At 41.2% G+C, this 19,781-nt stretch overlaps 2 protein-coding genes across 2 annotated transcripts; one reads left to right on the top strand and one right to left on the bottom strand.

The window, feature by feature from the left end:
• Positions 1–3,434: 3,434 nt before the first annotated feature.
• Positions 3,435–9,705, bottom strand: cfap418 (cilia and flagella associated protein 418). The gene is made up of 6 exons (XM_080470903.1): positions 9,478–9,705; positions 9,224–9,326; positions 8,659–8,723; positions 8,339–8,404; positions 8,044–8,139; positions 3,435–5,205 (listed from the first exon to the last, which is right to left on the bottom strand). Exons 1-6 carry the CDS (start codon positions 9,624–9,626, stop codon positions 5,046–5,048), a joined length of 639 nt encoding a protein of 212 aa, XP_080327029.1. The 5' UTR covers positions 9,627–9,705; the 3' UTR covers positions 3,435–5,045.
• Positions 9,706–10,544: 839 nt separating this feature from the next.
• ice1 (KIAA0947-like (H. sapiens)) lies at positions 10,545–19,214 on the top strand. Its single transcript, XM_080470812.1, has 21 exons — positions 10,545–10,770; positions 10,890–10,948; positions 11,672–11,783; positions 11,943–12,019; positions 12,112–12,149; positions 12,255–12,308; positions 12,416–12,498; positions 12,624–12,700; positions 12,883–12,920; positions 13,011–13,093; positions 13,178–13,214; positions 13,433–13,489; positions 13,588–13,671; positions 13,774–14,114; positions 14,411–16,819; positions 17,068–17,236; positions 17,459–17,619; positions 17,835–18,025; positions 18,132–18,232; positions 18,352–18,450; positions 18,609–19,214. The coding sequence occupies exons 1-21, from the start codon at positions 10,681–10,683 to the stop codon at positions 18,788–18,790; spliced, it is 4,542 nt and encodes a 1,513-aa protein (XP_080326938.1). The 5' UTR covers positions 10,545–10,680; the 3' UTR covers positions 18,791–19,214.
• Positions 19,215–19,781: the final 567 nt, after the last annotated feature.

The following is a 19,781-nucleotide window of genomic DNA, read 5'->3' as shown; positions in this document are numbered from 1 at the left end:
ACACACACACGGGGAGAACATGCAAACTCCACACAAAAAAGGCCCCAGCCGGTATTTGAAACCGGACCTTCTCGTTGTTAAGTGAGAGCGCGAGTCAGCATTTACAGTCAGACTGTGCAGTGGATGAGTGTCGAGGGTTCTTTTATTCCTCATGTGACTGATTGGAAGTGAACCCGGAGGTTGGCTTTATATAATCTCTTTGCAGATTTGTGTGTCCTGCTACTTTCAGATGACTCGAGAAGCCTAATGGAGTGAAAGCTTTTCTAACCGTGTCAATCAGCTGCGGTCAACATATACGGTCTCCCACCTCCAGCGTTGTATCAAACAAACAATATAGATGGAAAACTGCAAGTCTAATTGAATTCCTGCAAAACCAATCTGTAGATAGAAATGTTCTCCTAAAAACCCCAAATTGTAATAATAATACAAATAAACTCACCAAAAGCAGCAAGATAATATTTCCAGTGGAAATGCATATAATATCATCACTATATTGTTTAATTTTTACCTTCATTGTCGCGATGAATAAAAAGTATGTTTGTTAAGATGCCAATATGATGTCTCATCTATCTTGTCAAACTATTGAGAAAGTGACACGGGCCTGCACAACATTTGACATTCAATACCTCCAGTACAACTTCAAGTTGACGTTATTTATGTCAAGACAAATAATTGAATGAATGACGAACCAGTGTCTGCTCTACTGATTGGCAGAGCATAGGTCAGGATTGCTTTAAATAAGTTAATAAAATGGTTCCCAATCTGGAATACAGAACATTGAGGAGGTCACCTGGAGCTCGGCCTGCATGCAGGCACTGAGGGGGGCAAAATAAAATGTGCACATGTCAAAGAAAACCAGAATAAGACACTTTCTAAAATCTAGCAGACCTTTGGGTAGTGGTTCTGTATGTGGTGAGAGTTTGTGTGTCTGAAAGCATTTGGACTCAGTCTGATGTTTTGGCAAATTAGATGCTAAAGAGGAAGTTCACGGTTTGTCTGGAGGCCTTAAAGAGAAAAAGAGTTTTGAACCAATTGGTTAATCACATGGAATTGATCTTGTCCAATTAGAATGAGAGAACAACTGACAAGATCAGTGTAATCCCAACATAATAGTTAAAGGACAAATTATTTAAACCATCGCTGTGTCTACTTTTGCAGAAAGACAGGCAACAACCTCCCTCCCACAATCTGCAGCTCTCTCTCACCCGGGCTGTTTGCTTTCCTCCGCCTCCTCTCCTCCTCTTCATCAGCTCTGTGGTTCTGTTCTTCCTGCTGTCTGACAGGAGAGAAACTGACTCACAGTTCTGTCACTCTGGCGCTCTCTTTCAGTCGCACTGAATCGAGCTCGCAGTCAGCAGGAGAGCATGAAACCTGAGAGCCTGCGTTCAGCACGGTGCAGTTTGGTCTGGATGTAAAGCAACAATGAAGTAATGACTCCGTTTTAAAGACATGATGGAGTCTTAATGTTCGGCCCTCCGTGAAGTTCATCGGTAATTAAGATTAAGGTTCGACTGAGGTCCTGTACAAACAGTCGCTCGGCAATCTCCCTAAGTCCAGATGATTTTCTCCAAACTGAGTACAAGTTCTGACTCATCCACAGTCGTCCCCCCCCCCCCCCCCATCTTTCCATCAATGTGCTCAACAGGAGAACTGGAAGCTGTGTAGTGCAGTACGAGGCCTTTTCCTATTTTTAGACCTATAATTAATTTCTTTTATATCTTGATTTGAATGGGACAATGCTCGCCACGACTGCTTCATGACAATTTCATTGAATGGCTAATCTGAGAACGGAGAAATTAACAAATATATTTTCAGTCATGCTTCCTGGTTCAAGATACAGGGATATGTATAAAAAAACATTTCACACCATCTCACAGTGAGCTGGTGACATGTTCACTAGCAATAAGACAACAAGCTTTTACGTCAGCTATCGTTTCTGAAACAGTGAATAAACTAAAAACATTGAAAAACAATTATTGTTAAATAATTGCGAGAGCAAGCTCAATCCATGAGCAGGAATAGAGCCTCTGTCAGACTGATTGTGGCTGCAGTTCTGCTTTACATTGTGCATTGGGGCTGCCTTTAGGGTGAGTTTTATTTTATATGTGCATTGCTTTAAAGGGATCTGTGTTATCCGTACGTCCATGATCTGTGTGGCGCCCGCAGGTGATCCAATCTGACCAATGGGCAATGGCAGGATACAACCTGGACAGGCCACCAGTCCATCATGGTCACACACAGTCACATTCACACCTACAAGTGATTCAGAGTCACTAATAAATCTCAAAGAGATGTCTTTGGACTGTGGGAGGACACTGGAGTACAACAAGCCATAGAGGGACCTTCAAACTCCACACAGTCAGGCCTCCCAAGGCCTGAATTCAACCCTGCAGTAGTTTGAATTTTTTTGCTCAAGGTTTAAAGAGAGTTTTTCTTTGACGGCTTCATAATGTTGAAGTCAGAGACAAAAACCTGATAGAAAATCCAAAGATATATTCAGGTAAAAGACTTCTATCAGAGGAATTTAATCTTGGAAACAGGAGCAATGAACTATTTCAAATGTGACTCAGATGATTTGCCCTGGCACTCCTATGAGCCAGGCATGATGAGAACCAGCTGCTACCAAGCAAATTACAGTATTTCTTTTGTACAAAAGAACAAACATATTAATAATTTGTGTTTTGAGTCTTTTACAGAAACAGCAGTATGCGTGAGATAAGCCGGCCCGCTGCTGAAGCTGTGAATAAGCCAGATGTGGTGGTCCTTTCATCCTGTGTGGTTGCTGAGCCGCTGCCTCTGTCTTTCTGACGTGACTGATTCCAGGATGATGTGCAGTTCTGGGGCCTTCAAGCCTTTTTTTCTCTCTGTCCAGCTCATGTAACTTACCAGCAGCGGTTCTAGACTGAAGCGTGTCAGAGAAGTTTAAACTGAATCTGACTGAACCTCGTGTACAAGACGCTCCTAAATGTATTGTCAGCTCAGACATGAAGGAATAGACACTACAGTGGTCTGTAAATTCACACCTCTTTAGATGAGTTGAGTTGATGAGATCACATCTGTGTGAGAATGGAGCTGTAAAGGCCCGTCACCACACAACTCTGGTCACTTCAACGGGAACTGGATGTTGGTATGGGGGAACATTATGGCTTTGTGGGGGAAGATACTAAAGCTGGTTGGAGAAGTTTGGATATCATGTCATTTCAAATGCCTTGATAGTTGATGGTTTCCTGAGTTGCTTAAAGAAATAGAAAAAGATATAACTGCTGCTTGTACTCGGCCAGTGAGCGTCTTGGAATGGGCCTCATCGACTGAGCTTCTCTGCTTTTCACATCCACGGCCACTCCAGTGTGGATCATGTCAGTAAGCGGACGGATGAATGGATGAATGGATGAATGGATGAATGGTGACTGTGACATTTCAAGGAAAAACCCCAAGAGAAACCAGCCTCTTTATTTCGCAAAAGCAGCCTCCGCATGCATCCAACAAGTTACAGCTGCGATCAGTAAATCTCTCACAGGGTTCAGTGTGACAGAACAGAGTGACTGAGTTTCACTGAGGTTGTGAGCGTCGACTTTATTCCATCACAGAGGTCTGACTTTGTCCTTCGCACTGCCGTTGTTTCACACTCACAGCAGGAAGACTTGTGTTTCTCTCAGGTGTGATCGCTTTCCCCAGCTGAGTATCCCCGCAGGAGAACGTGTACAATCTTTTCACTGCCTTCGGTCTGAGGTTTTATCGTCATTAATCCGCGCGCATAATCGTATTGTAGCTACATTAACAATCCAGGGTTCCCGTAACTGTAAGAACTGAAACATAATACAGTAATATCCAAATAAGTATTTTAAACCAATATTGAAATTCATATCGACCACACAGCCTTTAAATGTGTCAGCTTTTCAATTACATCACATATAAGAATGACGTCTGTCTCAGAAAAGAGTGCGGAGGCCAACAAATACTGAATGAGACCTGCTAACAGGCGTTGCAGCTCCACCGACTCGTTGGTGAGTTTTATTTTCTCTGTGACTCAGAGCGTCACTGTTGTCCACGAGCACGTCGATGAGTATCATTTCTGCACTCTGACATTTCATTTGATCACAATGAGCACACGCTGTATTCCACCGGAACTCATCGGCACATAAACGTCCAGTTACTCACTGAATCACAATATGAGTCTTTCAATTCAAAAAGTCATGAATAAATATGTTATTGGGCCTTTCTAAATGGAGTTTGCATGTTTTCCCTCTATGTGTGTGTGTGTTATTTCCCCCCAGAGTACCACAGGTACCACTTTATGTTGCTCTCAGGTATGAATGTGATGTTTTGTCTCTATTACCTCTGTGGGGGACTACTGGAGCCTGTTCAAAGGCAGACAGTTCAGTAATAGCAATAAAAAGTCATCTTATTTTAATGGAATGAGGTGTTGTCAACACAACTGTGGACAAAAAGAATCAAATCAGGATAACAGCTCTCATAAATACAGAGCCATGCCTTGTTTTCACCAGGTTGTTGGTGTAGTCATGTCAAGAATGATGTTTGCTCTGTCCTGGTGCATGTTTTCTTTTTCTTTTCTCCTGACTGAGCCTCTCTTTGAAAGAAATTAATCAAAAAAAAAAAACAACCCAACAACATTATGTTTGAAGCTTCAACTCAAACACATCTTGTAATCGAGTAAACAAAAAGTCTTCAAAAAGTATCTTTCCTCTACAGCTTCACTGATGTCATACGTAAAACTCAGAGTAGTGAACCAACACACAAGACACGTTTTTAAGCTGTAATGATGAACTCTGCTTCTGTGGATCTTAACCCGCGGGACGTTCCATGGGACTTAATGAAAACCTGTGATGAGGATTACTCTGAACCTGACCAAATGGAAGGCTCTCTGAACTCCATCATCTTCCTGAAGACTTTTCACCTCCAACAAAGTGGAATCAGATCTGGTGAGGTTATTGTGGTGATGAGCGTTGGGGGGGCTGTTCCCACAGTAGGAAAGCGCTATATAGGTGTTCCGTTAGTGAACAGTCTTCACAGCTGTGGGGTCACCTTCAGTCCTGGTGTTTGCCACAGACCCATCGAAGCCGAGGGTGGTCCCGGAGGTCCGCGGGCTGCAGCGTGGAGAACCAGCTGCACTGGCAGGCGTACGCCCGCAAACCTCTCCTCCTCTTTAACTTGCTTCTCAGCTTTTGACGGTCCGGCATGTTGTTCCTGCCCCACAGAGGGAGAGAGAGAGATGCTATACAGCGAAAAGTGAAGGTGCGAGCCGAGTGTTCTCAGCTTCACCCGGCAGCGACGGTGCAGCGACAAATTAATTAGGAGATAAAGTGAAAAGTGTGTGATGATTTGGAATTATTCATCAGCGGCACAGAAAAATGGTAAAGGAAGGAAATGAGGATTCGAATTGGCCTCAAATGGCCTCATAAACGACCAACAGTGTCACATTTTCATGCTGATCCACCTGCTTATTTGGAATTAAATCAAATTAATCCACTTTTTCAGAACTTCATCAACTGAATTTCGCCATCAATCAACTTACTGCATATTTCATTACGAATAGTAATAGAAAGGGCTATAGATTAAAAAATAAAACAAGTACTTTGAAGACATAGAGATGACTTACCGTTAAGTAAAGTGTAAAACAAAACAAACAAAAAAAACCCATCATAGCACATAGAAAACTGAAGCTCAGTGCTGCATACATCTCTCAATATAAAGAAACTGTGTGTGCAGACCACTGAGGTACAATCTGGTCAATCTTAAAACACAGAAAAGTCAAATGTATCACTTTAAAAGGTACAGTTTGTATATATATTTTTAAGCTTTTAGATATCGGCCAAAAAAAAAACCCAACCTGAGAAACATTTAGATGACTGAGAATGTGACTCCAAGCAAAACATGTCAATCATTCGGTTCTTTAACTTGTACTTGTTTGTCTGGATTGAATTAAAGCGTGTGATATAATCTCAGCTGACTGTCTCTCTGCTGGCTTTTTTCTTTCCTTTCCTGTTGAGCGACTGAAGCGTCGCTGATAACACACACGGTGACGGGAAGGGCGAACTCATCCCCCCGAGTGCTCCGGAGTGTTGCAAAGTGTTGTGAACTTAACAAAGTCACACTTCGGGGTAAACTCCACGCTTGCAGAGAAAAGCACGAGGCGGCGTTAAAATGTCACAACTGCTCGTGGCTGCGTTTCATGTTGGAAATGTGAAAAGTTGACATGAGAATGTTTTCTTTTAATTTAGTTTTTTTTTTTAACAATCCTTCAAAATCAACCTTTTTTTTTTTTTTGTAATAATCACACCGTGTCACACCTCAGTTTCATCCAAAGGGTGACAAACGTACATTTGGGGTTAAATAACAACTCATAGTTGTGAATGTTATTGGATGGATTTTATCTGCCCAGAGGATGTTTAGATGTCCACATGAAACATTCCACACATTTTGTTTCTTGCTGTTTTATTGACAGGACTGCTCCTTTTGCCGGCACTGTCACTGCGAGTATAGTATGGATGCATTACCGATGCCTCAGCAAGAACAGCTGGTGATAGATAAACATACAATCACGCCGTTCGCTCATTGTTTAGACACATCAGTGGGAGAGACGCATCAAGCAACGTCCATAGACGTCCAAGACACGTCCGTCCGTCCCGTAATCTGGACGTCTATCTGACAGCCAGAACTAGTTGAGAAATGACACATAGAAATATCGAAGACACCGAGAATCAGTTGAAAGAGAGAGGTCACGAGCCGTCTGTTAGGTCAAGCTGCCTGTATAATTATTGATTTGTCATTACAATATTGAGGGAAGTAGATCACGGCAGGCAAGAGGAGACAGCATGTGAAGTTTAATGAACAATGTCTGAGTTATGACCATTGATTGTTTTTGGTCACAAAGTATTGAACTTTTCAAGTCTCCACGGAGAAACTCGCCACTTTGAGAACCTTGATAAATGTAGAGTAAATGTTTTATCAACACTGTCAAGTGTCATTGTTGGTTAATGCTCTCGCTTTAGAGACGAAACCTCGTGGGTTCAAATCCAGGTGTTTGTGGAATTTACTTGTGTGCGCATGTGTTTCCTAAAGGTTCTCTGGTTTCCTCCCACAATCTAAAAAAAAGCATGCAGTTGGTAATGCTAAATTGACTGTCTGTGTGTGTCCTGTGTAAGACTTGATGACCGGTCCTTTGTTCTTCTGAAACGTTTTTTCATTGACTTCCACATGACATCCAGACAAGACGTGAATACAACATCCAAGAAAGACGTCTAACAAACTGAAAGAGTATTTCCCAATGACATCTTTTTTCAATTCATATGAAACTGGCAAAACGTCAAGGCAGCTGTAAGGTGGACCAGCAGAAATTAGGAGTTTGAAATATCAGATGGCAAAATTTCTTTGAAATCCATCTTCTTTTCTAATTAATTTACATGTGATATCAATGGCAGTATGAAGAACCAAGAAGCACAGACATCCCACGACGCTTCCTCCAACTCATCCACAGGGACCCCAACCCTCTCTCAGAACCACCGTGTATAGAATATTATTTCCCCAGAAGATACAGGCTCCCCCCCCTCAGGGTCTGGCTCTTCTAACAAGAGGCCCCAAAAACATCAACTTCTCCTCTCAATGCACGAGAGTATTGTCTTCACTTACCACTCAGATTTAGAATCATGCAGCAGTATGTGAGATTGTGAATGGTAAAATAAATGCAATCTATTAGCTACAATAACAGCTGCCTGTGGCTGAACACACGAACAGGCGGGAAATGGATCATGAAAAACAAAACTGGGAACTAAAATGAAGCTTATCAAATTTTTAAAAATAGCTCAACTAAAATACACTGACAATTGAACTGAACAGAACTTTGCACTACTGTGATTAAGTCCATTAAGTCTTGAAAAATGCTCAATTCTAATTTAAAATCTTATTTTTCTCTGAAGTTGCTCGAGAAAAAAGGAACCAAACTGAGCACGTGACTAACATTTCTATGGCTCAATACTGCCCTCTCCTGGATGTGTTGAGAAAGCGCTGATCTTTCTCCAGACTCACCTGAGGAACAGGTAATCGCACGATGAGTCCCACTCAAAGTCGTCGAACATCAGCACCCGGAAATCACAGGAAATACAGCGCAGCTGATCACATGACCTGATGATACACAGTTATTCAGGGTTTTAACAGTTTGATGGTACAGCCATTCAACCAGGAGCAGCTCTCCTGGTAAGTTACACATTAAAAGAACAATTAATCAAAACGCACCCAATAGCACATTGTGGGTGTTTGACTCACAAACCAAGAGCCATGAGATTAAAACTCTGTTTTTTATATAAATAAATGTTTCTCACACCTTTGGGACGTGGCTGTTCCAACCCCATTTGTGACGGCGCTCCCACCAATGAAAACAGGACAGCACCTGATACAGAACAGACCTCAGCATCATGATCAGCTCCAAGCTCCACAAATACAAGTGCAGCAAGAAGAATTAAATCAAGACTTTGTCCAAATCAGAACATCCAAAAACATAAATATAAAAACCCGGTTTTTATATGAATACATGCACATAATCATGAAACATGCGTTTACTTGTTTGGGCTGGACAACGTGAAATTTAGCATGTGATGATCAAACATGCATGTTTTTTAATCTAAAGTAAGTTACATTACTTACTTTCTTCCCCCAGACTGAGATGAAAGCTTTTTTTCCACTTCTCTTCCTTCACAACACTGTTTTGTCTGAAATAAATGGGTAAAAATAAAAACAGTTTATAACCTGTCACCACACAGGGACAAGTGCATATTAACATAAACCCGATTTTATCAACACCCGTACCTGCAAAGCATATTGAGACTGCTCTTAGTCATATTTGCAAACCTCTGTGTCTTGTGTTTTGTCACAGGATCCCTAAAATAAGCTGAAATACACACATGTCTGTGATAGGAAGATATATACCGTGAGATCTTAATTTGGAGGGATTTATTAAGGCTAAGCATTTGAGAGGTTAAAAACTATAGGATAGCTCATCTATACAGTGCAACTCCCCTGAATTAGACATGTCTACTACTAGATCTGGAGGAAAGTGAAAGTGAAGCTGTGTTATGTGTCTGCCAAGTTCCTAACAAGTATTTATGTTTATCTCAAGTGAGAGTGGCGGAAAAGCCCAAGTCTATTGAACACTTAAAGATGGACTGCTTCCACTGTAATTCTCTATAGGAGGTCATATGTGCAACTTGACCTTTGGCTGAGCTGAATCTCCGTCGTCTTCCTCCAGCAACTCTTCCAGCAGGGCGTCGATATCATCACTGACACTGCCCACAGCACGTTGGACATGTGTGACTCTGATTGGAAATCAAAATACAAATTCAAAGTAATATTGTGTTTCTGTCGTGGCTCTAGTTTGTATCAAACATCAGGAGGTGTTTTATTGTGAAAACGTCCGTTTATATATTAGCTTGAAGCTCAGTTGTTAGCCAGCCCAGTAGTGTTAACCTGAGTTTTTCCAGTTCGTCCGTGCTTTTGCCGCATGTTGTCGCCTCAGTCGAGTCCTCGCGAGCTGGAGACGTCACGGACACGTTACGACAAAACTTTTTCTCCACTTCATCCAGCAGATCGTCCAGATCATCATCATCATCGGCCATCACAACCCTTTAGCTCCTCGGCTAACTAGTGAAGGTAGCTCGCAGCATAGGCTAGCAGCACCCGGAGCGTCCGTTGTTGCTAAGTAACAGGAGAACAAAACGGAAAAGAGAGGCCGGAATTTCAAATTAAATGTCAAACTTGAAAATTTGAGATGAAATTTTGTGTGCCTGGCTTTGCTTTGATCTAAGCGTCTCTCTGGAAACAGACGCTGATCTCCTCTGATCTCCTAATTTTACCCAATAACAATGACATTTAGAGATCAAGATGGACAAAATACTTAAGACGCTATTGCAGATTTGAGTTTGAAAATGAGACAGGAAGTATCCTCAATGTAGGTCCCATTCACCAAAATATTGCTGGACAATAACAAAGCGCATAGTTCTATAGAATGTTGCAGAAGATAACTCTACATTACGGATTTTACTGAGTAAGGTAGCGCAATAAAAAATCCCCTGAATACACCAGAAGTATGTCTCTGCGTACTCACACAATCCTCGATGTATCCAGTAGATGTCACCATTTGTGACCGTGTGTCACAACCTGGTGAACTTGTTTAACCGAAACTACTTCGTACTGCAATCATAATTTACATTTTGTCATCGTTAAAGAAAAGTGCTAATTAAATAAAATCTTGTTAATATCAAACTAAATAACCCGATCCGATTCATCTGTTAATTTGATTTGTCAACAGGTACGCATGCGTTTCAATTGTGCTTCGCAACAATATGCCTGAAAGTAAAATCCAACCAATCACAAAAACATATTAACGTAATCTAAAATGTTACTTTACGATTGGACATCTTATTAAATTACGTAAGTGGATGAATTTAACGATAAGAACAAGAGAGTCAGAAACATTAATATATATATCCTTCTGGCATTTTGAGTGACTGCTCCTGTGGGGTCCTGACATGGGTCCTTTCTCAACGTGGGAGACGCGAAAATGTGAAGTTGTTTTGAACTTGTGAGGTTTGGTGATACTGACTTATTTACTGGTCGTAACCTCACACATCATAAACGAGTTGTTGTTTCGGACCCCCGCGGAGCTTGACCATGATGCCGGGAGAAAGTCAGAGCAGGACTGTGGCCATCGCCGCGGACGCAACGGTTGGAAACTGCCAGAACTGCTCTGTTCTGCAGCAGGTTAGTGGACAGAGAAGTTCATAACACAGCTCGCATGGTTATTCCTGTTATGGATTCACCTAAACTTGAAAGTTGATTTTTGTGTTGTTTTGAGTGTCTCTTCCCGGCTGTTGTTTCAGAATCTGACCGAGTATGTGTCCTCATTTGTGGCACTGAAACAGAAGATAGCCGTCACAGAGTGAGTATTACCTGCAAGATATAAACGTTTACATGAAACTTGTCTACTGGATATTTCTATCGCCAAGTCACCCGTTGATTCACCGTTTTATTTCCATTATGGACTTTATTATCTTCTTCAAGGGAAGGCAGATTCATTCATATAGCACCATTAACCTACATGGATATGATTAGGAAATAATTAATATAAAGTGTTTAACATAGTTATAAAAAGGAGAATAAACAAAGTAACAGATTCACTAAGATAAAGGTAATAAAATAAGTCAAATATGTTTCTTATTGGAAAGCCTGAGAAAATTATAATGCTTCTATGACCTGATTTAAAAGAAGTGTGTGTCAGCAGTCTTCAGGTGTTCAGGACGTTTCTTCCACTGATCAGGAGCCCAGCAACTGGCACCTTCATCACCTTGTTTACTTCATTCTCAGGGAACACTTAGTAAACTTCCTAAACATGATTTACTGTTTGTTTAGATAGAAACAGGATGCTACTTTACGTATGCACTTTTTACATCATTCCTTGCATAGAAATGTCCCGATAAACTGCTTGTGTTTTTATTAATACACTTAAAAGTATTATGACATTCTAGAAAAGTGTCAGTTACAGTTTCTGCAATATACTCGCATCAATGTTTTTCACTTGAATGCAGACTGGACCATGTTATGCTGCTTGCTACTGCTTGCATCTTTATTAACATGTCTGCTTCCTTAACACTTTGTGACATAGTGACAGGATTAGGCTTCAGCAACAGCTGGAGGAGCTGCAGATCCGGTTGGGTACTTTAGAGACGAAGACGGCAGATTATGAATGTGTGCAAGCCGAACTGGAAGAAAAAAAGGTACGTGCTTTTTCAGTTTGATTGCATTCAAATATTGTGATTAGGAGTAATAACTTGTTGTTATGATTGGTACACCACTATTCTCACAAGTCCTTTGAGTGCTGGGTGTTGATATTTTTCCGATGTCGGGCTGATATTAATTTTGTTGGTGTTTTACAGCATGCTCTTGAGGCCTATGTGGATTTGTCTGAAGAAATGGAAAGCCTGAAGTGCAGAAATGTCAAGATAATTGCAGAGTAAGTTATTGTATCTGTCAAAGGTATGGCAGTTGAAATTGCCGTGTTACTTTAGTGTCTAAAGGATACATTCTGCTGTTTGCGTCCCTCAGGAATGAAGACCTTGCAGATCAACTCAAGAGTGTAAAAGGTCCTTTTTATTTTCATCAGCAATGCGAGACATTATGTTTATGATATTTTGCCAAACATTACTCTGAATATTTCTGATTTTCTCCCAAATTGTTTCAATTGTTAGAAACGGCATCCCTCAGGAATGAAGCGCTTGCAGATCAACTCAAGAGTGTAAAAGGTACTTTTTATTTTCATCAGCGATGCAAGACATTGTGTTTACGATATTTTGCTAAACATTACTCTGAATGTTTCTCCAATTTTCTCCCAAATCGTTTCCATTGTTAGAAATGGCAGAGGCACAGTCACTTGAAAATTCACAGCTCAGGAGGGAAAAGGCTTCTGTGGAAAATGACTTGCTGCAAACCAAGGTAAGCAAAAACAAACTCCTACAGTTGGCCTGTTCATTGACAGTGATGTCCATTGTTCTTTTGACCTGAACTAAAGTACATCATCCTGCTTCCGTTTTTGTGAAATGTAAATTTCAACTTTTCAGGCATCTTTGAAGAAGTTTCAGACACAGGCAGAGAGAGTTGAAATGTTGCTGAAGGAAAAATCCAAAATGGCAAGCATGTAAGATCTTTTCTGATTTCACACGATGACAGAAGTCAAGTGTCTCTCCTTCAATGTGGAATTTAAAACTATATTTACCTCATTGTAAGATATTAGTATTTCAATTTGATCATCTGTTGTAGTCTGGAAAGTATTAAAAGCAAGTTATGCTCAATGGTGTTGTGTTGTTTTGATATCAACAGAAAAGAAGACCTTGAAAATAAAGTGAGATTTTCGGAAGGTTGGTATTGAGAATGAGATAGTCCATATGTTTTTATGCATGTCTTCGATATTTATGCAATCATGCTTTATTGTTCTGACAACGTTTCAGATTCGGTTTGCAAGCAGAATCAACAAATATCCCAACTGACCAAAGAAAAGAACCTACTAGAAAGAAATATTGATGATCTCCAGGTACAATAGGAACTTCACTTTGAGGCAAACATTTTCCAACAGTATTTAAATGACAATTTTCTCATTGTTTCATTTGATTTTTAGGTGAGACTGATGAGACTGGAAAGAGAACGCTGTAAAGGTAAAAAAAAATTTTTTAATCATCGATGGTGTCACAGTGAAAACATAATTTTTTTTTTATGTAACCACAATACAAATTCTCAAGTTTTAGACATTTTGGACTGTATCTGCATCTGTAACTATAGAGAGAATCTATCCTCATACTTTAGTCAGCATGATTTAGGAATATGTTTTTTTTTTTTTTTCTATGGTTGGACTGATATATAATTTCTCCCAAAGAATATAGAAGCACAGCCACTCAAGCAAGTGCACCCAGCGAGCCTAAAGTCAACAAAGGTAAGCAGTAGAGATTTTTGCATTGATTACATTAGTTAGATCAGGTAAGACCATTTTAGCCTAATCATTGACTTGAACTTCTTTTTTTCTTTTGCCAGAAAAGTTCAAGGCTCTGCTGGAGAATTTGTGGGCGTGTGTTCAGCCAGAGCAGAAGCAGCCCACTAACCAGTTGCACTTTACAGGTGAAGCATCATTAATGGCTTTTCCACATTTTTTCTATGTTTCTCTTTGCATCTTTACACTGATATTTATGTGTCCATCATATTTCACTTTTGTGATTGCAGATTCCAGTTACAAGCAGGTTTTTCCATCTCCTCAAAGCAAATTGGACTTTCGTGATCATGAAAAGTGTCTGCCTGCTTCTTCTAAGATCAGTGAATCCTCCAGTTCACACACGGCCCTAAAATCATCTCCTCAAGCACAAAATGCTATTGAAGACCAAGCATCTCCTCTGTGTTTAAGAGGGAAGAAAGTAGCAAAACGTGCAATGAAGGGCAAGCCATCACGCAAGGAAGACGACACCAATGAGTTTGTTCCTGACATGAGCAACCTAGAAATGTCGGTCAAGGAGATATTGGAATATTTTAAACCTATGCCTCCCTGCCTATCGCCCCTGCGAGATTTGGTGAGATTTGTTTACATTAATTGTTGTTGGTTTGTTTTGTACCGTTCCCTGTGTATGTGCCAGGTTAGGTTTGTGGCTTTGGCTTATTGTTCAAAGAGAGAAAAACTAAAGATTTGTTAGAATTACAGGTTATTTTACTCGTGTGAAATGAGACGTACATCTTGTTCAATTTCCATCCGTTTAAAGGAAATAATATATATTCATCTACTGTAGTAATTTGAATGTAGTACTGTTAAGATACAGTCTCTAAAAAAAAAAATGCATTCTTCTTTCTGTATTTCTCTCTGGACACAAAGGTGGACTCTATGGATATTGATGACAAGGGAAAGGAAACTCATCCTACAGTGATAGAAGACCTTTTGCCTCCCAAGCGAGAGGAGACCGCTACACTATTGTCCAATCAAAAGAATTCACAAACTACTGCATCCCCTCCAGAGGAGGACATGGACTCACCAATGGCCATAAACAAGGATGATACATGCGTTTCAAATGAAACAGACACTAAAAACTTGGCACAAAGTGTGTTGAGTTCTCCGAAGAAGGATGAAACTTATGACGTCAATAGAAACTCGTATCCTCAAAAAGTCATAGTGACTGAGCGAGAGCCAGCGTCTGTACGATCAGTATCAACAACAGAACTGTCACCTTCTCCGTTGGACGTCACGGTTTTGGTTGAATGTGTTTCAGTACCAACCGACAGTTTGAATCTCCCCAGCAGTGATGCCAGCGGCTCGTCTGGAACTGAAACTGGGAATTCTACAGGAGAGGCAAAGCAGGACCCGTCTGAGAGTCTCATCAAAATGGATGTAGACACAAGCCCAAGCAGTGGCACTGATGCAAAAACAGTCACTCCTGGTGACGGAGAGTCATCCAGAGGAAGTGATGCTACTGTGATCTCCAATGAAGCTTTAATAATGTCTCTAGCAACTCCCTCAACATTTGCAAACAATGTGAAAGACGCCGATGCTCCAAAAACAGAAAGTACTTCAGATGGTGAGAAGAGTCGAGATACATCTGCAATCAAGCCCCCCCAAAATACTGCGTCCCTACTCAAAGACCAAGAAATGTCAAAAGTGTCTCTTTCCGCAGCCAGTGACCTTTGTGTCTCACAAGACATTGTTGAACAGAGGACAGAAACGGATGCATCCATCACAAAGGAAGCAAGTTATGCGATACAAGAGAGTGGTGGAGATGATGTGAAAGCTTCCCCTATCAAGTCAAATGGTGACAACAAACCGCTGTCTCCTATGAATTCTCCAGCCCTGAAGGAAGATCAGGAACTTGGTCAAACTGTATTTACAACACCTCCAAAAAATTACACTACCATGGACACAGCGGAAATCAAGATGATGGATTATCACGTGTCCCTTTCATGCTTTCAGAAGAAGCAAACTCTTGACTTTAAATCTGTAAAGGAAAATACACATTCACCGTGCAGGCAGTTGAGCCCAAGATGTGTATCGCCTACTATAAAACTGCAGACTTCAGAAAGTCACCCCAACCCATCAAAACTGAATACGGATGTTAGCTCTGAATGTATTTCAGATAACAAAAAAATTCCACTTCCCAATTCAGAGAAAGAAGGCATTGAAAGAACTATTGTCCAAGATTTCCCTCGGGACAGCGTAGATGCAGGTAGCGCTGCCTCATTTAATCAAAATGCTGCTCCTACACGCAAACCCAATAACTGTTTGGAATCCCGTATAGAGGAGTGTGAAGAACAAGCTTCTGATTGTGACGGGGGTAAAAAGGAGAGCACTGCAACTATTTCAACCACAGCGTTTATGAGCCAGATTCTCTGTGAAGTGGGTGCTCCGCTCCCTCCTCTTTTGACCCCTCTCGACACGCCTCCAAAGATGGGTTCATCAATAAACCCAAGGCATGCAATTGGGAAGCTGTTGTTTCCTTCACCTATGGACGCGTTGCATTCGCCCACCACTCCCATTCAAGCCCACCTGACGCCCAACAGTCAGCAGCAGAGCTCTTCATCCCTAAACAGCCCGGTACCTCCGAATGGAGTCCCCTCATCTCCACTGCAGTTTGGCTCTGCCACACCCAAACATGCAGTTCCCGTCCCTGGCCGCCTCCCCATAACGGCAATGAATTCCTCCCAGCCATCTTCTACCAGTCCCTCTCAGGAAAATTCCATGAGGATTCTCGATAGCATGTATCCAGAGCTCTCCGCCCGAGCCCGGACTCTCAGCATTCTCAGAGGAAATGTCAGTCTCACGGTTGGGCCATCAGAGAGCGGCTCTCTTCCCATGGCTGCAGATAGTCAGACATCCAGCTTCAAGACTCTGAATTCCACTTCCACAGCCTTCACCAAGACTGACGTAAGGGGAGAGAAAAGATCCGCCACCTGTTTGCTCCAACCTGCAAACAAATGTCTCCGGCTTGATAGTGGCTCAGCGGATGTTGTTGACAAGCCTGTGCTTTCCTCTTCTACGAACGGCGAAGCGGACTCCTCCTCATCCCAAACTCCGAATGTCACACAGGCAAAGAATGAGACCAATTCTGGCTCACTGGAGATGGGAAACTGTGCCAAGCAAAACCTTATAGTTGACTCTTTAAAGAAAATTGAGAGCCAGTGCTTTGATCTGTTGCCCGTGATCCGGAGCCACCTGCATGTCGGCAACCTGCCAAAGAAACCTGTCCTGAGAGATGAGGAAAAGGAGGTCATCTCTGAAATCTGCGGGAGCAGCTCGGTGAGTTCTTAGTCATTGTGAATTAATATTTGCCACAAGTCAGCGGCGTCATTTTTGCCATCTGGCGATTTTACTTGTGATTTTTCAAGCTGGGGTTACATCACATGTATAATAGAAATGAGCATTCTATTGTAGTCTTTGTTCAAATAAATGTTTAGATAAAGAAAATTGGATTCTGACTTTTTCCGTGTTATTGGTTTTTTTTGTGTGTATAAACATACCTTTCTTTTCATCGTTGGCTTTTTCAGCACGTGGCAGATGAGATGATTTTGGCCATCCTCAACAAACTGAAAGCTGGAAAACAAGAGCTCGGCAGGAACCGCATGCAGGCCCTCTGTCGGGTCTACACAGGGATCTGTAGACAGAAGGGAGACCCGGAAAAGGCTCATCTTCTGGCTTACAGCCTTCTCACTGAAGGTGAACGATTGGTTTCTTGTGGTATTCAAAACATCTTTGCACCTGTGATACTTTTATCTTCAGTTAGAAATGCATGTTTTTTTACTCAAACCAAAGGGAACCAATGGTGTCGATTTTAAGCTAAACCAAATCTCAAAAATGCTCTCAGTACTGTACCCTTAATCCTTCTCACTGAGCTTTGTGGTATTTATTTATTTATTTTTATTCTTTCCTTCCCTGCAGATTTCCCAGAGTGTGCTCAGCTGGTTTTGTTTATGGTGACAACATGGCCCACTGTCCTTTCACACGGTAGCTCTCTGTGCCAGGCCATTCATACCGTCACAAAACTGAAAGCAACTGATGATATTCTCAGCTGCCTTTCACCATTCCTTGGTTGGGAAAAGGTACGTTATTGGACATTGTGCTGTAATTGTTTGTATTCACACAACATTCAGCTTGTCCCAGCCCACGCAAGTGACCAAGCTGCACCATTATGTGTTAATAAATCACATTAATTTAGGCATGGTAAGAACATTTGGCTGGCACATGTATCACGAGAAGAGCCTGTGATACCAGGCGAGGAGCATAATCTAATGCCTATCTTTCCCTATCGCCACAGAGTCCTCCTTGTGACATTGACCATCTGATCTCCAGGACTCTGTCTGAGATCCAGACGGGTGCAAATCTGTCTTTCACAAAACACAGTCGGTACGGGGATGACCTGAGCACAGGGGTCTGGGAACGTGTCTTCACACTGCACCTCCTTTGCTCGCACAAGACATGGAAGTGGACTTACGAACATTTACTGGGGTATACTCTGTTGTTTCCTTTCACATTAATTCAGCGTAGTCTTCCCAAAAATTTAAGAACCAAACAGTTAACAGATTGTCATTTTTGTTATTTGTACTTTTAACAGAAAGGAGCTGTGGCCAATGATGAATGCATGGGTAACCCAGCCAAGAGATCAACAAGAGCCGATCTCCGATGTGACTGTGGCCACTGTACTCCGACTCATAGGTGAACTGTTGCTTTTGTTGGTTTTTTTTTTAAACTGTCTCAAACATGTTGTATGCAGTAATTCAGTCATCAGAGGACAGAAAGACATCTTATCGGGTTTGTTTTCTTCTTGTAAATAGGATACCTTTGCCAGCTTGGACTCAAAGAGAAGTCTGTGACCTCTGTGGTGACGGTTGCCAATGTCATCAACACTTTTGGTAGGCATGCACAGACTGAAGGTATGTTGTGTACTAAACCACTCTCGACACAATCAATTCCTTTTTTTTTTTAAATTGTAGTTATCTTTGTTTGACGCTAAGAATGTTTGAGTTTTATCCATAATGTACTGACATATTGACGTTAAAGTGTCTGTCTGTGCCATGTCTTATGTCCGCAGGTGTGCCATGGGAGGTCCAGCTAGCAGCCGTCTACTGCATCTACGACTTGTCTCCTTGCAACCCCAAACATGCCCTGGATGCTCTGGGAGAGTGGAGAGGAGAAGCGTCTCAAAAAGTGCCTCCTGCAGTCACCAGCTACATCAACCAGTTAGCCTCTATTTGTAGACAAGTCAAACGTTAGGAGATGCAAATCCCCACATTAAGCTTGCCCCTCCATATTTTAAGATGTAGCAAGTATGACAGCGTTCACTTTATTTTGCATGTTTCCGCTGCAGTGTCTTGTGGCTGTTTGCAAATTGTACAATATCTCAAAACGTAATAGTTCATTTTGACATAAATGCCTTTTTTTAGTGTTCATTTCAACAAAAGGTAGAAATTTTAACCAGACACAGACACATCTTTGGGCTACTTTACAATACTCAGGTTCATTTGTCAAATGCTGTACATTTGTTTGTGTCTTCTGGTTAGGTTGTGGTGCTAATGTAAATGCTTTTTTTTTTTTTTTAATAAACTGTAAATAGGTGTTTATATCCATGTAAGATATTGACAAAGTAAATGGGTGGTACCATTTTAAGTTTGAGAGACTATTAAAAATGTTAAATTTTTTTTGTAGTCTTCATTCTTCTGCCTCTTCTCAGTTACATTCACAAAGACAAAATGTTCCAGGCAATGTTGCTTATGGATCTATGAAGAAAGTGAGAAATGAACATCAAACTTAATATGAAGCTGTTTTATATGACTTACACGTACTGAATATGATTAACCAAGAACACACTCAACACTCATAAAATAGGGATAAAGGCGGTGACTGGTAATCCAATAAAATTACTACAACCATCACGTTTTGTCTAGCCCAGGTTAATCTGTGAGGCAATTGCACAATCGGAAGCATTTCCGGATTTGACTGCCAAAATAAAAGCTTCACGTTTCCATTCGTTTCATCTACATGTCGGTAAAAGTAGCATTCTGAAAAAAAAAAAATGGTTTCAGGGAATCCTGATAACAGTTTTGAAATTGTTGATGGACTGGAACAATTGCAACAATTATTGCTTGGGCCATGAAGTATTCTAAATGTGTGGTTGCGGGTTCGATCCCAGTCGTATCATTTTGTTAATATATGGTAATATCACACATATGTATTGATTTATATTTGGTGTCGATAAAACGTTGTG

The sequence above is a fragment of the Lipophrys pholis genome, assembly GCF_963383615.2.
Source record: "Lipophrys pholis genome assembly, chromosome: 9".
Classification (NCBI taxonomy): Eukaryota; Metazoa; Chordata; class Actinopteri; order Blenniiformes; family Blenniidae; genus Lipophrys; species Lipophrys pholis.
This window is presented reverse-complemented; position numbering and strand designations above follow the sequence as displayed.

Coding starts and splice junctions, on each gene's coding strand:
- ice1 (XM_080470812.1), top strand. CDS start 10,681: ATGATGCCGGGAGAAAGTCAGAGCAGGACTGTGGCCATCGCCGCGGAC. Junction 12,150..12,254: donor TCAACTCAAGAGTGTAAAAG/GTCCTTTTTATT, acceptor TTCAATTGTTAG/AAACGGCATCCCTCAGGAAT. Junction 18,451..18,608: donor TAGGCATGCACAGACTGAAG/GTATGTTGTGTA, acceptor TTATGTCCGCAG/GTGTGCCATGGGAGGTCCAG.
- cfap418 (XM_080470903.1), bottom strand. CDS start 9,626: ATGGCCGATGATGATGATGATCTGGACGATCTGCTGGATGAAGTGGAG. Junction 9,327..9,477: donor GACGAACTGGAAAAACTCAG/GTTAACACTACT, acceptor ATTTCCAATCAG/AGTCACACATGTCCAACGTG. Junction 8,140..8,338: donor GGAACAGCCACGTCCCAAAG/GTGTGAGAAACA, acceptor GTGTATCATCAG/GTCATGTGATCAGCTGCGCT.